Source organism: Pisolithus orientalis (assembly GCF_024613125.1).
Source record: "Pisolithus orientalis strain OTSU chromosome Unknown F5J12scaffold_45, whole genome shotgun sequence".
NCBI lineage: Eukaryota > Fungi > Basidiomycota > Agaricomycetes > Boletales > Pisolithaceae > Pisolithus > Pisolithus orientalis.
Genome location: NW_026260826.1, coordinates 102,029 through 121,130, shown reverse-complemented (window position 1 = coordinate 121,130; position 19,102 = coordinate 102,029). Strand labels below are relative to the sequence as shown.

Sequence of the window (19,102 nt, the reverse complement as noted above, 5' to 3'; positions counted from 1 at the left end):
CAACTCATGCTGAATGAGTTTGAGACTATGGTACAGAAAGATTTCATAGGGCTGAAGTTGTGCACCATAATACCTCTCCCCTGTTGTATATTGACACCCCACTCACACTGGGAAAGTTTGAATCTATAGTACAGAAGGATCATGCAGGGCAGATTGTTTACTTCGATAGCCAAGGTCACAGGCCTTGTGTCGAGCTCATGTCTTCCCCCTATTGACTTGTGCTGAGCAAGTTTGAGACTATGGTACAGAGAGATTTTGTGGGGCTGAAGTCTCACATCATACCTCCCCCCTGTCATTTATTGACACCCTGCTCTCACTGGGCAAGTTTGAATCATACAGAAGGATCTTGCAGGGTGGATCACTCACTTTGAGAGCTGAAGCCACAGGCCCTGTGCCAAGTCCATATCTTTCACCCCATTGACTCATGCTGAGTCTCACATCATTTTTCCCCCCTGTTGTATATTGACACCCCACTCACACTGGGCAGGTTTGAATCCATAGTACAGAAGGATCTTGTGGGATGGATCTCTCACTTAGAGTGCCAAAGCCATAGGCCCTGTGCCCAGCCCCATATCTTCCACCCTGTTGACTCACACTGAGTGAGTTCAAGACTATGGTATAGAAAGATTTCGTAGGGCTGAAATCTCGCTCACACCTGGGGAGATAATTCAAAGCCATGGTTCATTGGCATACATTGATTGCTCAGGTCTTTTTTCTGACATGCAGACTTTTCAGGTATCCAACAGTTCAAAAACTGTATTTGATGGATGAATCCTTACAAATTCCAGTTTCACAACATTCTTCAACATTGTGAACAAGTGGAATACTGCATTGATTGGTCTCATGACATACTACTGTGAAGCTGTTATCACATGAACAAGTTGTTAGATGCCCTTGTCAGGGCTGAGAACAAGATTCAAACCCATGTCAAGACCAGGTTGAACAATAAGGTGCCTTCACATTTCCCACCAGTCATTTTCTACACTCTGAAGGGGCTAGGCAGTCTTAGTATGTTGTTGATGGGTCACATTCTGATTCCACAAAGTGACCTGAGGTGGTTGAAGCAAACTGATAGTGGAGATTGGTACACACTATCATTCCTGCATCTTTACCACCACTAATGAATGTCCTGATAGTTACCCACTTCCAAGCCAGTATGTTCTATGAAGAGGACCAACTCATACCCAACTTGTACTGTTATCTCTGCCCATCAGAGGCAGAATTGGAAACCCTGGATTCAGCCCATGTCTGGTTAGAATACTCCATGAAGTGGAAGGAAGCAAACACTCAAAGCCATTGTCTCACTCTTGAAGACCTTGAAGACAGCTGGGACAGAGGTATCCCCCATATCAATACTCTGTTCCAGAAGGATTGCCACATGTAAGTTTATCATTTCACTATATGTGGAATCAACAAAGTTAATTGGTTCTTTAGTCTCACCATGATTGTGGTTGGTGCATTCATACAGATTGGAGGCAACATCAGTTGCTCAAACAGTGCATGTTTATTCCTTCTCCTCGAATGCCACAACTAACTACAATTGTAGCAATCCATTCTGGTGGACTTCACAACAACATGACAGAAAACTTTGGCAGCTCAACAACTACCAAGTCGATGTTATCTCTGTGTTGGGTGGTATTTCCCAACCTGGGAGAGTCTCTTCTGGGAGAAGGTGTTGGGCTTCGAAGAGTCCATTTGATACAAAAAGCTTGCAAATGCTCAACATTTGGGTTTGAACCAAATTCCCAACCATCAGTTCACACTCATGCTCTGGTGGAGCCCAATGATCGACCTAGCGAATGTCTATGTAGGTTTCCAGGTCCAACTTGATCTGACAGGTATCTTCATGCATGGCAAGATCCCCACCCATAAGATTAGTTTGATCTAGGTATTCTGTGCTCACTTGTGGCAAAAGAGATGGTCACATTCTGCTGTATTTTGTGATTTGTGCTGACTGATTTTTTTTAGTTCACAAGATTGTTGTCATGGACTTATGTTGAGTATTCAATCAAGAACTCAAGCCCCTCCAAATCAAGATGGTGCAGCAAGAAATGATTCACCCTCAAAAGAGTTACAAGATGAACTCGTCCTGTGCAGATATCTTGTTATTCTCAGCCTGCAAGTGGAACATAACATGCCATTTACTCATGACTGATGTATGTTACATATTTATGCCTTACCAAGACTGCACCCACTAATGCTCTATCTACAGAACAAGGACATGTTAGATGGTACAATGAGCAACAAATACTGGATTGAGGTTCAGCTTGGCTGGGGTGACTTTGACTTGCATGATATTGAGCACCATACACATGCAAAATTCTTGGACTATGTACATTCTTTGTTGCTTTCCTAAGTAATGTGCTGACAAGTTCCTCTCAGGTATCCGACTCTATGCATATATACCCATCTCCCACTGGCATGATCAGCATGGATTTGGTGTGCAACCTTTGTACTGGTGCTTGAGGAACTCGAAAGGCTGTCCTGATTGGGCATGGCATGAAGCCCATGACCTGACACAATGCTAGTTTTTTTGTTTGCTTCTTGTTTTGGATGATATGCTGACTTCAGGAACTACTGGTTAATTTGGACTGCACCTTGTTGAACCCACATGCTGCTACATGCCCATTTGCATCATCGTCCTGCTGACTGGCAGCCTCTGTTGGCCACTTCCTTGCATTCCAAGTTGGTATTCATGCTCCATGCATTCCTGTGCACTGTCATATGGTGAGCTCCAAATCTTCTGATTGCCAAGCACTGAAATTTGTCAATCACCAACATGTTTTCCTTTGGTAGGCTAACTTTAATATCTACCTTGAGATTTGCTGATGTTTGATATCATGCACTAGGCCTTCAGTAAGAGGCATCATGGTTGCATCATGACTTAATATTGCTCTCATCAGCATTGGCTGTACACACTGCTCCTGCATTCAAAAGGGTGCAAAGAAACAATCAGTGACTCCAACACCCAGTCCCTGTGCTACCCAACTGTGCTCCAAGCCTATCTGCAATAATAATGAATCTCAGCAGGCACTCCCAATGCACACTCACTGACCTCAATGACCCTGATGCTGAAGGTCATCAATGGACCATCATGAGCACATCATCCCATTCAAGAGAAGGCAATGGTGATCTTGCAGAGGTATGTAATCATGTTTTTTCATAAAGAACTGTTCTTACTGACTACTTCACAGATGCTAAGGTCCATCCAGCTGCAACTTGACATAGAAAAATCCCACAATTGGGAACTATTGGAGAAGAATGCCATCCTAGAGGCAAAAAGAACCTGCCATTCTATGAAGGACATTCCTGCTGACATGATTGCATATGACAGCAAGATCAAGACACTGGGGAAAAAATATGCTGTAATGATGGAAATGTTCTTGCCACAAACACCACTAACCAATGCCATGTTGGAGCTGCAAAAGTCACCTTCCCCTGTGTTTGTGACAGCTGAGCATTATGCTAGCAGGATGGCAGAGGAACAGGGTCTTGTCACTGAGCTTGATTCCATACTCCCAGAGCATCTGTGTAGAATCAGAAACACCCATTTCTTCCTTGATGTCATACATTCATGCCTGCCATATGATCTTACTATGCTGACAATGTCCCAGTTTGCACAAGCAATGCAAAGTGGTCAGTCCAACATCCTCTACAAGCTATGTGACAATGCCCATGAAATCTTTGCTCTGCCAAAGAACCACTTCTCACTGAATGTGTCTCATCTCAAAGTTCCCAAAATCACAAAGATGCTTGGAGTCAAGGAGGTAGGCACTCCAAACCAACATTTCACAATATGGTTCCCCTTTCTCTTCAAGGACATGAAGCTTGACATGTGTAAACCATTCATGAACTGGAAACTGCTTGCTCAGGTGAGTCAAAACTATGTTCCTTCAATTTTCCACTGATGAGGAATAGATTTTGAAAGGAGTGCTATGGGGCAAGATGTCACTCACAGAGGGCTTTGTTCATTGTGGTGGACTGAAGACAAATGGGCAGAAGTGGCAGGTCACAGCAGTGACACCAGGATCTATTGCATGGGCTGCAACAATGGTGAGTAACCTACAGTGATGCCATGTTGTGTGTTACTGATTTAATTCTCATCATTACAGTGTATGTTTCTACTTTCTCCTGACAAGGAGTTCCCAGGGAACGGTTGTGGGGCTATCTCGAAAATCAATTACTATCAAGTGTTCTGTGCATATAAACAAGTGCTCATTACGAAGTGGATGGACCATCACATCCAGAAGATTGTCATGGAGATGAACCACTTTGTGTTCAGGAACCCTGGAGCAGCCATGAAGTCCAGGATGGGTGCAATGGAGGACTTTTCTGTGGAGATTGATGCTGTGATGGTGGCAATGGACTCTGCTGCACTATCAGAAGATGATGCAGATGAGATGGATAGTTCTGGTCTGTCCACCCCAGATTCACTTTCAATCACTGACACAAATGTTCCTGCTGCATCTGAATCCCATCAAATTGTAACATCCATCCCAGCACCTGTAACAACCCTCAGAACAAGCAATGACAATTGTGCAGATCCATCAAGTACTGATACTTTGGAATCTGGTAGCATTAATCCAGTACAGAAGTCGAAAGGGCGACATGGTAGAGGCAGACGCATTAAGTAGATTCACTTTGACCAGTTGCTATTTTATTGTTAGGACTTGTAACTAGATTACTACGTATCTTGTGACTCCATACTGAATACTAGCCTTCTCTTCCTTTGTAGCACTGCCCTAGTCACTGCCTGTCTCTGTACCTATGCTCCAAATGTTATCTGTATCCTGTCTTTGCCTTGAGTGCTTTGACCCATTAGAGCCTTCAAAGCAATTTCCAAAAATTTGTCTAAGTCCAAAAAGTCTCCTTAAGGGGACTTGACATCCCTATCAATAGATTGGGTGCATAGACTAATGGTAAGCTATGCTAATTAGACTAACGACTACACTAGTCCCTAGGTTCAAACCCTGGTCAAATCAAGTTAAAAAAAATAGTTTGTAGTTGTTGTAGTTGATTAGGAAAGCATGTAGTAATGATTGCTATGTAGTGTAATAGTGATGAATAGAATATGATAAGATTACAAGATAAGATAGTAATGGTAATCAAATCAAATCAAATTATCAGATCCTAGATAAAAGAAAAAAGGGTTAGGATGAGATAAGGTACTTGTAATATATTTTTCCATTCCCTCGGTCCAAAATTAATTGCAATCCCCAGTTCTCATCACAGTACATTACAAATCAGATTACAGTAATATGGCAGTGCCGAGAGTCTGGGCTATTTCTACATGGCACAGCTATTGTAATCATCATGATAATAACATCGAAATAAGGGGGTGATGATACCATGTTCATAATATCAACCCCCCAATGACACTATGTTTGGTATTGCCATTTGTATTGCTATTGCAATTGCAATGGTCATCGTAATTACCATTGTGACTATTATTACTTAGCATGAGAAATTCACAGTGGTGGTGAAGGGCACCTGCCTCATCTGGCAGGCATGGGAACTTGCCCTGAATGGTCACTCAGGCTTGCACAGAGCCCCAGTGACATCATGCTATCATGCCCCTTGGCACATCTTCTGCAACAGTCTGACCCATTTGGCAATTTTGTAATTGCTGTATGAGGCAACTGTTGTCATCTGCCTTCGATCGTGATTGATGGTATATATTGGAGGGAAGGGCCACTGGCCCATGCAATTTATGTTCATAAATGGCAATTGCCATCTCTTGATTGATGAACTTTCGAGCTTTGTGTAGAGAACATGTATTATGGAGAATGTGTAGGTAGAGTATCTACCACTACACCACAGTATGTTGAGTAAGAAGTGTAAGAGACAATGCAACAGTGAATGATATTTTTTATATAAAAAAAAAGGATAGCTCATTGCTGCTCTGCCTGGTGGCAGTGCTCCCCATCCCCATGATGCCATTTGTGAGCAGCTATGATGGCATTGAGGAGCCTTGTATGCCCTAGATGGGCAGCACTTCCATAAGCTCTGAGGAATGCATCCTCATTCCCTTGGAACCTGGAGAGCCAGATACAACCATCAGAGATGCTGGAGTAGGACAAATCGAAGTAGTATGTACTCATTCAGAAATTCAGTGGCCACAACCTTGCACTGGTAGTGCTTAGTGTTGAGGCACTGGCACTTACCATTGTAGTAGTGATGGGGCCAGTCCTTGAGCAGAGTGTGCAGGTTGAGCTGCGGCTCACCCTTTGTCCAGTGGCACACAATGTCCTTCCAGGAGTCTGACCTTGGAGTGTGTGTCCCATCTGCCCATAAGACAGGAACATCCAGGATGAGCAGTCCCAGGGGAGTGGCAGAGGAACTCGAGCAGCTGTTGGTCCTCTCAGGTCTGATGTGTGAAGTGAGGGACTGCATCATGGCAGAGACATCTGGGGGTAGTTGGATGAGGCATGGCAATCTGAGCAGCAATGGTTGTGAATCATGTGGCTGGGTGGCCAGAATGGACTGAACTGTTGGAGGTGGCAAGACAGTGCTCTGATACTCTGTGGATGAGTGTTGATGGTGTTGACATTGGTGGGCTGTTGCAGATTTTAGTTTGGCCTTCATGTGGTGACAGTGAGGAATGGAATGGACTCACCATCTGTCGCAGCATCACCAGTGCCCTGACATGGCACCATTGGTGCAGAATATGAGTATGCACCAGAGGCAGTGGATGTCAAGGCCAGTGCTGTGACTATGTTGCTCACGTCACCCAGCTTTTGGCAAATCTCCCTTACATCTGCTGACATCACTGCTTGTGAATGAGACATTTTTTTCACTGTTGAGTACAGTGCTGTGACATCTGCTGTTAGTGCTGCATGGGCCATGTGGAGTGCTTCTGTAGATGCTGGCCAGATGAGTGCAGCTTCACCAGCAAGCAATGTCACACACCAAAGGTGTTTGGTGAGGTGGACATGGATACAGCTGATGAATGGAGATGAAGACCATAGCCCTCATGCAAAGATGGAGAGCCAGAAATGTCAGCAGTCATCCCTCGCACAAGAACAAGTCATCAGTGCCAGAGAAAAAGAAAGGGAGTGAGTTAATGCTGGCTAAAATTCTTAAGCACCTGTGTATGGCATTCCAGTTTTTGACATATCTCTGCTGTTTCTGCAGATACAGAGACCATTCCCACACTCACTTGTAGTGCTCAGCCACGCAATCTTACCTTCCAAAATTGGAAAGGATTTGTGCACTCCACACATTTCTACAGCACTCCCTCCAAAAGATGCTCATTTCACTAACTTCTTCTGATATGGCTGCCTCTACATCAATCATTTCACTTGTCCCCTTTGCTAGGGACCATGGCTACATATATCTACCAGGAGTTCCTACCAGCTTCCATCCTGAAGCATCCTGGTACATCCCACCCTCATCTGTGCCCTCTCAGCCCATCCATCTTGGACAGCACATTCTTTTTGTCAGTATGACCTCTAGGAGGACATTCTTTGGTTGCCTCAGGTCTGTCATTCACTTGGAAAGGTCTTATGTGGTCGTTTCAGTCTCTCCAGTCCAAGAAGCATATGGATCCTTCCTCCCTGCTCCCTGCAATGTCTTCATACCAGTCTTGTCCATCATTCTTCCAAGATTGTGACAGCTACAGTATAATCTACTGTTCCCCACTCTCCCTGATCACATCCATGATGAGTATGATGCACATCTTGCCTCCTTGTTGCAAGATACAGCAGAAGACACTCCCCATTCATCCTCTCTTCCAACAGAGCCTTGTTCATGAAGTTTTTATTTGCTTCACTGAGAGGATGGTTTGGGGGGGAAGGTTGTGATCCCCTATGCTCCTGTCACCCCACAGACCCCCAAAGCTTGACCCCTGTTGACATCTGATTCACCCTGTCCACTTTTGGATGTACTATATTGGCATCAGATCAGTGCTGCCTCTGTCATCCCACCTTGGCCTAGAAGTGATCTCTTTGAGATGTGACATGCACAGCCTCCCCCTAATGCAATTCCAGTGCACTTTCCCAGTTCCTGACATTACTTGACTCATACTTTGACATTCTGACTGTCTTTGACTCACCTATTGCCAATACTTACTGATCTTTTGACTTTGCTTACTGATTCTTTGCTTTTTGGCTTGCTAATCCTTACCAATGCTTACCAGTGCTTTCCAAGATGATTACCCATTGCTTACATTCCTTACTCATCAGTTACCAATCACTTACCAAGTGTTTGCACCTTGTTTTCCAAGGGCAACACCCCTGTACTGTATATAAATCACTGTACTTAGATAGCAAAAAAAAAAAGAAGACATCAGAGAGCCCCTCTTGCTCACATTTTATCATCACTCAGTAATTCATTCAGCAGCATTGATAGTTGAGACTTTATTAAGGGTCTAACTATCATCTACTTCGCTCATCCTTGTCTATCATCAATATACTTCACTCCAAGCTCTCCCTGAGCTCAGTGCAGCTTAGGACATTGAATTAAGCCGCCATCCATCCTTCTATAGGCTGACAGCAGTCTACCCTATTGCTTTCTATCGCATTCTTGCTCCCTCTTTGTCAGGAGCACCCCCAACGCTCAGCACTCATCCTTGAGTGTTGTAACTTGCAAAAAAACCACCCAAATCAAAGGTTCTACCATCTAGGTACCACATAGGCACACCACAACTTGCTCCTTTTGTCTTTTGTGTTGGTTTTGGTTGGTTTTCACCACTGAACCACACTTTGACTCACAGTGAGTCCTCAGCTTCCTGTGAGATCAGGCCCAGGGCATCACTGTGGTTGGTTTCATAGCAAAGAAGTTCGTTGAGCAGGTAATGCATCAGTGTATTGCGCTGTGTGTGTGGTGTCAAGGACAATGTGAGAAGCACCAGTTCACTCCAACACACCCAGATAGGAAAGAACACAAGACTCACATGTTCACCTTTGGTCCACCCCCCCCACCATCAGACACATGCAAGGGTCCATCACTGCCCCACTGGGGCATACATGAACCTGTATTGCACTCCTCCCCAACAGTAGCAATGCATGGAGAATGTTCCAGGAATCCCAGCACCTGCCACTCCCTCATCAATCCACTTCTGAACCATATCATGGGAGAGTGGTTCACCTGGCTGCAGTACCCCATTCGCACCAATGGTGGGAAAGAGGAAGTTGTTGTTGGCCATTGGTTGACCAAGATGGACAATCTCAGTCCATCTCATCCAGAAAACCAGGTGCATGAAGACATCACATGCTTTGCCCATATCTGGGCATGGATAAACCTTGTAGTGATTACCTATGGATACATGCCATTGAAAATGGACATCAGATGTGAGGTAGTGCCACATCATGAAGATGGGATTGAATGTACTTCATAAGTCAATTTCCCTCATCCCTTTGTCCAACTTTCTCTGCCACCCCTTTTGATTCCTCAGGTGCACCTCAAAGTACACACCAAGGTCATTGATGGTGAGCAATCGTTCCTCACCTCAAAGGTACTTCAGGAACATGTTATCCACAGTGGTCCTGTCAAGTTTTATGTCCCCACACTTCAGCCTGACCAGTTCATAGTTCCTATTGTAAATTGTCATCATTGACTTCAGAGGTAAAGCCACATGCTAGTTACCTGGTCCACAGCATGAATGCGACAGCAGCACAGGCCAGCTGTTCAATGTGCTGCATGGTGGTTAGTTTTGTCTTTGCATCTGTCACCCACTTGACTAACAGCAGCACTGAGGGTTCCAAGTGTGTCATCACCAAATGGATGTACTGCAACAGGGAGTCGAGGGGACAGCAAGAATTGGACCAGGCGAGGATCATGTCCAGGTACTCCTTCTTCATGGCACCAGAGTGTGTGTGCTCGGATCCTTGAGAATTGACCTTATGCTGGATAGATGCTATGACATCATCCACTTCTGCTGAGCACACCGGTGTAGGGAGTAGTATACTCCCTGAGGCTGAAATAGGGATGCCAACACCAAAATTCCACCATTACCATCCACGTCTGTTGTCTTCAGAATTATCCCATTTGCCTTGTGCATTGCCTCATGTGCCGCCTCACCCATTGAACCTTCAGAGCTTCCCTATCCATCAGTAATGCACATCAGTCATTGTCCCAAAATTCCATGTCAACATCAACCTGACATTTGTCTATCTGGAATTCCACAGTCATGTCACCTCGACCCTCACCTCACCACGTAGCCAGGAAGCCATGCAGATCATCAGTAAAAACTCTGGCTACCCCTCTTGTTCCTTTCCTGCGAACCTTTCTCCACAATGTGAGAACCCCTTTCTACCTATGGCCTCTACCCTTTGCGTTCCACTCTACAGTACAGTGTACACTCGTCCTGTCAGAAGATACCTGTCTTTCCCATTGTCTTTCTCAGTTGCTACCTTACAGTTTGTTTTCACACATTGCTGTATGGCTTTGATGTCTGACACGTCATCCCCTTTATTTTTTGGAGTTTTGCTTCTCCTGCCCCACATTTCTCTGATCAGTACCTTACTCTCCATGTACTATATAATTCCGCCTCAATGATGGAAAAATACCACCCATCTTTTTGGAGTCACAATCTGTGTATTTGCGAGTCTAAGTGTTCAAAGAGTCATCTGTGCCCTCTGTGGCTATTGTGTATCAGTGTCTTCTGTGTCCATCCCCTCCTTTGTGTCCCTGTGTCTAACATGTGTCTTACTCATCTCGGAATTACTTCTTCACCTCAAGATCATCACTCGGAATTTTGTAACCAAGTCAATTTGTACCCAAATCATCCACAGCCCTGTGGATCTAATTTCCGCACCCTACATTCAACTTCCTAGCTGTCTCTACCATCGCATTATATGTCTCCTTCCTACTCAGCACCCCTTGGGTTGAGCCTAGGGATTTCCCTACAGCTTTCCCCCTATTCACACGCTACCCAGAGGTAGTGTCCCACATTGTTTTGGAGCCCACTGCAAGGGGTCTGTAGATCTGGAAAGGAGATCCTTATGACCCACTTGTCAAAGAACTGAACTCGAAGAGCTCCTAGAGCCCTTCCACAGACTATCTATTTCCTCATCAGAAATTGTTTTACCCAGCATTTCCAGGAGGTTTCAACTTTGATGAACCCTTCAATCCTCCTGCAGAGCGTCAAGAACTTTTGCCTCCCTCAGAACTAACCTCTTCTTTGCCCTCCTCATCTAGTAATTCCAAACTCGCTGCTGAACAACTCCTTATCCCTTCGCAATTGCTCACTTTAAATCCCACTATCATTTCCCCTGCCCAAGTTCCCACTCAGAATACCTCAGTTGCCCCACTCTTAAATTCCACATCCATTCGCAAAATGTCCAGAGCTAGAGACATGCCACTTGGGGGCTCTAACAAAGCCCTGAAGTTTTCTGGTTGTACTGAAGACATCACTTGCTACCTTGAAGACATTGAACAACTCTGCATCGAAGCTGGCCTTGACACCGGAAGAGATAAAATCCACTGGGTCATCTGCTATGCTGATCACAACAAGGTGGAATTTTGGTCCACCTTAGATGCTGCAACCAACGGCTTCAATGACTGGGATGCATTTTCCAAAGAACTCCTGAACTACTATCCAGGTGCCTCAGTGCAAGATCACTGCTATACCAAAGCCAACCTGGAAACCCTACTCTACCATCAAGTCCAGAAACCTATGGGATTGCTGGAAGATCTTGGTAAATACGTCCGGGAATTCTGACACATCCTGGGCCTTGTCCAGAAGAAGAAGAAGCTCCCTGAAGACTACATCAACAAGAAATTCCTTGAGGGGTTTCCCCTGAGGTTCCAGAGTTCCTTGCTCACATGATTGCAACTTTCAGACCTAGATCACAACATCGATGAACCTTGGGAGTTTGATCTGGTCTACAAGCATGCTAACTACCTACTCAGTGGAGCAAAACGAAATCTCCCCCAGCCTGATTCTTTGGCTTTGTTTCCCCAGAACTCTGCACCCCCTTCATCGTCGACTGTCCCCACTATCTTAAAACGTGAGTACATCCAAGTCACCCAACAACCTACTGACACATCACCCCCTCAGCAAGGTCAAGAGGCCCAATTCCATTGCTCTTTTGACCCACAGTGTTTCTTCTGCAGGAGCACTGATGGTCACCATATGGCAGAGTGTGCACTGTGTTGTGAATATGTACAAGCTGGGAAATGCACCCTGATAGGGGGAAGAGTATTTATGCTTGATGGTTCTGACATTCCCAGGATGGCTGCTGGCCGGAACTTTAAAGAAAAGATCAACAACTTCCTCACCATGCATGATTCTATCATTGCTTCAGCAAACCTTGTCTCCATACAATGTCCTAGCCAGTCATCGAACTCATCTTGAGGATGTGATACCCCACCTCATCTCGTCAGCACAATGTTCTTCACTAATGAAGAATCCGTGGAGTTTCAGGTCGACCTACATCCCTCCTCCTACCTAATTGACGAAGAACTAGAGGGGAATGCCGATGAAGAAGACCAACATGCCCTGGCAAGAGCTTACACACAAGTAGAAGAATTGAAAAATAATATTGAGAAGAAGAAGGCCACTCATTTCGATGGTGTAGAAATTCTGGCCCACCATCAGCAAAACCCCATGACAAGTCCAGTGCCTGCTAATGCGTCATCTGCCCCCAGGCCAGTTGTTAATTCCATTCAAAATGATCCTGTCCATGTTACAGAGAACCCAACTGTTAGTAAGAGTCTGGCCATCTCTAATCCCACAGATCCCAGGAAATCTAAGCCTACAACAATTCCCACACCCCAATTTCGATACCAGAGCAGTTTCGATGAAGTGGCTGCTACCAGATGTCTCGTAAACCAAGTCTTAGAAGCAAAGATGGAAATCTCTACCAAAGACCTCCTTGCTGTCAGCCCGGAGATTCATAAGCAGGTCCGAGAACTGGCTGCAACGAAGAAGATAACAATTGGGAGCCTGGAAATGGCATCAGAAGCTGTGGCGTCACCTACCTGGGCATCCTATGAACAATTCTGGGTCAGAGATGTCAAAGGGAGGTGTGTGGGCCTCACTACTGCCCCCTTACGCGCTGTTGATGGCATCTTAATGGACAAACTCCACGTTGAATGCATTCTGGACAGTGGTTGTCAGGTGGTAGCCTTGCATCGTGAACTATGGGAGGCCTTAGGGGCCCCTCTTTGTTCTGACATGAGCATGACTCTCGAAGCTGCTAACCAATCCAAAGAAAGTACTCTAGGTGTCATAGAGAACACATCCTTGCACATAGGGAATATCAAAGTGCACCTCCAAATCCAGGTTGTTGATCATGCTCCATTTGATCTACTTCTCGGGTGACCCTTCTTCTGTCTGCTCACCAGCGTCCTACAAGATTTCCCTGATGGGGAACAGTCCCTAGAGATTCGTGACCCTAACACAGGAAGACAGGTATTAATTCCGATGTGCCCTCAAAACAGACTACAGCCTCTTCCACAGTTCATAAATTCTGATGATGAAGAAGACTACTTCGCATGCAAGGAGATGTGTCACTACATGAAACAACCTGAGCAGGGTTTTTAGTAACAGTCGATGACTCATTTAGATCGCAAGGAGGCAATGATAATGTTTTCTCTCTGTGCTCACTCTACATTTCTGATTCTCCCTTGTTACCTTCGAACCCGGTTTCTCTTTTCTCTACAGATACTACCCAAAATTCTGCTGCAGCATTGCTCTATGGCTTACAAAACAACAGTATGCCCCCAATTGACCTGTTCAATTCTAGTTCCGTTTCTTCAAATGACCCTTTCTTATTTTCTACTAGCACTACTGTTTCACCACTGACAATTTCAGCCTTACGTTCTACTTACCAGTTTGATCCCGTCCTTCATATCTTAAAATACAAACCTGTAGCAAAGAAGGTCAGGCCTGTACTGACATTGATGCCTGTGGAGTTCCAGGTAGAGCATCAGGAGGCTGGAGATCCTCTCACAGACTTACCTGTATTACCTACTCATCCTCCTCCATTTGCGCCAGGCTCCAGGTTCACCCAGGAAAGGGCTGACAAGCTTGATCTGGACCCTTCAAAGTTCCTCTGGCCCATGGAGTTAAATCTGGTGCAATGGCTGGTCAAGACACATGAGACCACCTTCGCTTGGGATGCCTCAGAAAGAGGAACCTTCCAAGAAGATATGTTTCCGCCACTGAAGATACCCACACTAGCCCACAAACCCTGGGTCGAGCAGAATATCCCCATACCTCCAGCCATTTTTTGTGATGTTGTCAGCATAATCAAAGAAAAGATTTCCACAGGTGTCTATGAACCTTCTACTTCATCCTATCGCTTGAAGTGGTTCTGCATAGTCAAGAAGGACGGAAAATCCCTGCACCTTGTTCATGACTTACAACCTCTGAACACCATATCTATACAGGATTCAGCCATTCCCCCTTTCGTCGACTTGATTGCAGAAGCTTTCACCTGCCACTCTGTCTATGGAATTTTAGATCTCATGGTTGGATATGATCATTGCACCATCCATGACAAATACTGTGATCTAACTACCTTCCAAACCCCTATTGGTACCCTTCAACTCACCAAACTACTTATGGGCTACACAAATGCCATCCAATTTTTCCACAGAGATGTCTGTTGGATATTAAAGGATGAAATTCTGGAAGTTACCATCCCATTCATCAACGATTGCCCAATCAAAGGCCCCAAATCTCATTACCAAAATTCCAATGGTACTTACCAGACGATCACACAAAACTCTGGGATCAGATGCTTCATCTGGGAACATCTGCAGAATGTCAACCATGTCTTACATCATCTGCATCATGCAGGAGCTACTGTCTCAGCGAAGAAATGCATCATTGCCACACCGTCTATCATAGTGGTCAGGCATAAGGTGTCATTTGAGGGGAGAATTCTGGACGAGGCTAAAGTCCAGAAAATTAAAGATTGGCCCTACTGCACTAATGTCACTGAAGTGCACGGATTTTTAGGTCTTTGCTCATATTGCAGGATCTTTATCAAGGATTTCACTAAGCACACATGACCCCTTGTTGAGCTGACCAAGAAAGACATCTCCTTCAAATTCCACAATGAACACAGAGAAGCCATGGATTATCTTTGCCAAGCTATTGTCTCATCCCCTGTGCTATGCACTATCGACTACATCTCCAATAGGAAGGTCATTCTGGTGGTTGACACCTCGAATATTGCTATAGGATACCTCCTCATGCAGGAGGGGGAGGATGAAAAATGCTATCCTGCAAGGTTTGGCTCAATGACTCTCAACAACCATGAACGCCGTTATAGCCAAGCCAAACTGGAGCTCTTTGGTCTTTTCCACACTTTACACGATGTCAGACTTCACATTTTTGGCATGTGGAATTTAGTTGTCGAGGTTGACGCATGATATATAAAGGGGATGATTAACAATCCTGACTTACAGCCCAACACTACCATCAACTGCTGGATTGTGGGAATTCTTTTATTCGACTTCAAGCTTGTACATGTCCCTGCACACAAGCATGCGGCGCTGGATGGTCTTTCAAGGAGACCAAAAGCAGCAGAAGATGAGAATGGGGAAGAGGACTATGAGGACTGGATAGATGAGTGTGGAGCCTTCGCTGTAGAGCTCTTGAACCATAGGGAGGCCCGTTTCAAGTCCCAGCCTTACCCTTCAGAAATTCTGAGTACCTTGTCAGACTCACCTTCAGTCTTGTCACAGAGTCTAGGCATCTACTCCTCTGAACAAACCTTGTCGAGTGTCTACGAGACGGAAATTCTGCACTCAGAGAAAGTGATCCAGAGAGAGGAGAGGCTGAAAGTGGTAAAGGAATTTTTGGAGACGAAGAAGACGCCAGAAGGATTGGAGGAAGGGGAGTTGGAAAGCCTGGTGCATCTCACCTCTCGGTATTTTGTCAAAGGAGGAGAGCTGTGGAGGAAAGAGCCTCAAGGATGTCACCAACTTGTAGTCGCCCTTCACAAGTGCCTTGGGATTCTTCATCAGGCTCATGATGAACTAGGGCACAAGGGTATCTTCTTGACCCACATGCATTTACTGACTCGTTTCTGGTGGCCTATGCCAGAGCAGGATGTCCGCTGGTACATCAAGTCATGTCACGAATGCCAAATACACCATCTGGATTGCATTCATATTCCGCCAGTCATCGCCATCCCTGAGCCCCTATTCTTCAAAGCATACATGGACATGTTCTTAATGCCAAAGTCAAATGGATTTCACTATGTCACCCAAGCTTGCTGTTCACTCACTAGTTACCCAGAGTGGGCTATGCTTCACATGGAGACTGGCAAGTCCATCGGAAAATTCATCTTTGAACAGATCTTGTGCCACTGGGGTGCAGTTGCGGAAATTGTCACAGACAACAGTGGTCCCTACATCCTCGCTCTCAATTGGCTTTCCAAAACCTTCAGAATTTGCCACATATGAATCTCACCCTATAACTCACAAGCTAACAGAGTTGTTGAGCATCGGCATTTCGATGTGAGGGAGGCATTGGTAAAGAGTTGCGGAGGAGAAGCATCAAAGTGGTTGGAAGTGGCTCCTGTGGTGTTCTGGGCAGAGAGGGTTACGATTCACAAGGCAACTGGGTTTTCTCCATTTTATATGGCTCATGGCGTCGAACCTAGACTCCCTTTTGACATTGTTGAAGTGACATTCTTGGCCCCTTTTGAGGTGGAATTTTACTCGATGTCAGAACTCATCACCCATTGTGCCCATCAACTCCAGAAACGTCCAGAAGACCTCGCTCGAATCCATGATCTCGTTCTGAGATCCCACTTCACATCAGTCAAAGACTTTGTTGCTCGTTTTGTGCACACCATCCAAGACTTCGACTTCAAACCTGGCTCACTTGTCCTTGTGTGGAATTCACGTATCGAGTGAGAACTAGATCACAAGACCAAACCATGCTACCTAGGCCCCATGATTGTCATTCGGTGTACCAAAGGAGGCTTGTACATCCTGGTGGAATTAGATGGAGCCATGTCCAAATTCCACTTTGCCACCTTCCAGCTTTACCCCTATTTCCCGCAGAACAACTCTCATATCGAAGTCACACAGTGGACTGGAATTTCCACAAGTGACTTGGATTGCTTGGATGACGATTCACTACCAGACCCTGCACTTGCTGGCATCCCTTTGGACGAATCAGATGAGTAGCACACCTTTCTCTCTATGTTTTTCCTTCTCTTCTTTCTTCTCTTTCTCCGCTTCTCCTTTCACTTATATATATACCCTCTGCGTCTCGTATGAAACAAAACTGTCTTCACAGTCAAAAAAAAAAAAAAAAATTGCTCATCTCTGGTCTCTCCTTGATTCGTTCTCTTTCCCTGCCCCCTTCTTAGCGATAATCCTGTTCAAAATGCCAAAAGATTCACAAAATAAAATAAAACAAATAAATTCCGCAGTCTACTTACACTACTGTACATGTACCTACATATCTTTGAGCTGATCCTTCAACCTCTTCAGCTCCTCACATCGCCCCTGAACTGCACCAATTTGTCGCTCCACTTGCATCACCAACAGCCCCAGCATCTGGTGGATCTGGGTCAACTCAAACTCCTCATCATCCGCCCTACCCTCCAACAGTTGGATGCACTCAGCAAGAGTCTCATGTGTAGTCAATTCACTTGGGTTTGCAATCTGTGGAGTTTCTTCAACTGGAGGACCTTCAGACTTGTCCTGTGTGCTGACAACGGGTGTGGGTGGATTGTCCAATAATCCAGTTGGTCTGCCAAAAAGTCCACAATCGCCAAGGTCTCCCGGATTGTCCATTGGTGGCAGAGTTAGCTCAAGGTGAGGTCAAGGTGCAGGGGTTGCTGATGGAAGGAACAGAAGTGGTCAAGGTACAGGAGGTGGGGGCATGTCAGAAAGCAAAGGGGGACTTGCTCGAGGTGTTGGGTGTACAGGAGTCAGTTCAGAGTTTTGCCTGGGGGGTGGTTTGCGAGCAGGGATCTGGAGTTTCAGCCCAGTTGTCACCAGAGTTTCAGTCATCATCATTACTGTTACTGACTTGGTCCGTTTATGCGACAGCCCAGCAGCTGTCCCTCCACTTCCAGCATTCTTGCACTGTGTTACGGTTCAGTGTCCTTGTTCTTCTTGTCCCAATCAGCGCATACTCACCTTCCTACCCACTCTGAGTGACCAACTACACTTCCACTTGGCCTGCCTACATCGTTCACATGACTCCCCAGGTAGCCCTTCACACACTGCATTCACCTTCATGCACTCCCTGCATCAAAGGTTGACTTCAGGTGCTGGAGCGCCAGTTTTCGATGGGTCAGGGTTAGGTGGACGGTTGCCTTCATTGTTCTCCAGCTCATCGACCTTGTCTGTGGCCTGCGGAGTTTTTTTTTTCTGAACGTTAGCCATTGCTCTCAGAGTTTCCTGGAGGGTAGGACATACCTTTTCCTTACCCTTCCCCTTGCCCGTACTATCTGTCTGTTGCCTCACTGGTCATCCAGCCCCCCCTGAAGACTCCCCTGCTTCAGTGTCACCGGGCGCGCAGCCTTGACCTTCACCTGTTGTTGTTGCTGCCTGACTGCGTGTGTGCATAGAAGGTTCCCTTGTCAACCTCTCCACCTCGAGCTGCACGCTCGACTCTACCCTCTCCTGATAGTCTTCGAAGATGTCGTCGATGTGGACTCATCTTTGCTCCACTGGGTGTCAGAGGTCAGCAATGGCAATGGCTCCCAGGACTAACAGGTTCTGGCACATTGCAGATTCCTTGGTGTAGTCATGCATACACTTGTTGCAAACCTTCGGTATGGTAATTCCGTTGTTGTCGATGTATTTCCACCATGAGTGAATGCCGGTCTGCAGAACTCTGTCAACACACAACACACTGCAGTGGAAGGTTTACTCACCCAAATCTTGTCCCAGTCCTCCACCCATGCATAGATCATCTCCAACCTCTCCTCTGGCTGTGGCACCATCTCAATCAGGTCCCAGACGTGCCCTAGAGTGGCTGCAAGTGCTGTGGCCACCTGGTCCCTCATGCTGAACACAGGATGTGTGTTGTTGACAGAGTAGGCTTGCATAGTAGTTGGTGAGGGTAGTGGGTATCTGAGAGTGAGGTGGTGGATTATCAAGGGTGAATCTGACGATGAGACATTTCTGGGCAAGTTTTTAGTTCCGAAGGGCTGCTGCTGACATGTTATCCAGG

At 45.7% G+C, this 19,102-nt stretch overlaps 5 protein-coding genes across 5 annotated transcripts; 3 read left to right on the top strand and 2 right to left on the bottom strand.

Moving 5' to 3' along the window:
• Nucleotides 1–872: 872 nt before the first annotated feature.
• F5J12DRAFT_726619 (U5-snRNA binding site 2 of PrP8-domain-containing protein) lies at nucleotides 873–1,384 on the top strand (the record flags this gene model as incomplete). The annotated part of the gene is made up of 2 exons (XM_051741740.1): nucleotides 873–1,074; nucleotides 1,137–1,384. 2 exons carry the CDS (start codon nucleotides 873–875, stop codon nucleotides 1,382–1,384), a joined length of 450 nt encoding a protein of 149 aa, XP_051595965.1.
• A 694-nt stretch (nucleotides 1,385–2,078) lies between these two features.
• Nucleotides 2,079–2,356, top strand: F5J12DRAFT_726584 (uncharacterized protein; the record flags this gene model as incomplete). Its single annotated transcript, XM_051741734.1, has 2 exons — nucleotides 2,079–2,156; nucleotides 2,213–2,356. 2 exons carry the CDS (start codon nucleotides 2,079–2,081, stop codon nucleotides 2,354–2,356), a joined length of 222 nt encoding a protein of 73 aa, XP_051595964.1.
• A 1,562-nt stretch (nucleotides 2,357–3,918) lies between these two features.
• F5J12DRAFT_726596 (uncharacterized protein) lies at nucleotides 3,919–4,634 on the top strand (the record flags this gene model as incomplete). Its single annotated transcript, XM_051741736.1, has 2 exons — nucleotides 3,919–4,053; nucleotides 4,113–4,634. Coding segments are annotated over 2 exons (657 nt in total), but the record flags the coding sequence as incomplete, so codon positions are not given.
• A 4,310-nt stretch (nucleotides 4,635–8,944) lies between these two features.
• On the bottom strand, nucleotides 8,945–9,145 carry F5J12DRAFT_726580 (uncharacterized protein; the record flags this gene model as incomplete). The annotated part of the gene is made up of 1 exon (XM_051741732.1): nucleotides 8,945–9,145. The coding sequence occupies one exon, from the start codon at nucleotides 9,143–9,145 to the stop codon at nucleotides 8,945–8,947; it is 201 nt and encodes a 66-aa protein (XP_051595962.1).
• Nucleotides 9,146–17,370: 8,225 nt separating this feature from the next.
• Nucleotides 17,371–18,977, bottom strand: F5J12DRAFT_785921 (uncharacterized protein; the record flags this gene model as incomplete). Its single annotated transcript, XM_051743330.1, has 7 exons — nucleotides 17,371–17,727; nucleotides 17,788–18,006; nucleotides 18,187–18,276; nucleotides 18,343–18,370; nucleotides 18,459–18,557; nucleotides 18,641–18,753; nucleotides 18,804–18,977. The coding sequence occupies 7 exons, from the start codon at nucleotides 18,975–18,977 to the stop codon at nucleotides 17,371–17,373; spliced, it is 1,080 nt and encodes a 359-aa protein (XP_051595961.1).
• Between the last annotated feature and the right edge of the window lie 125 nt (nucleotides 18,978–19,102).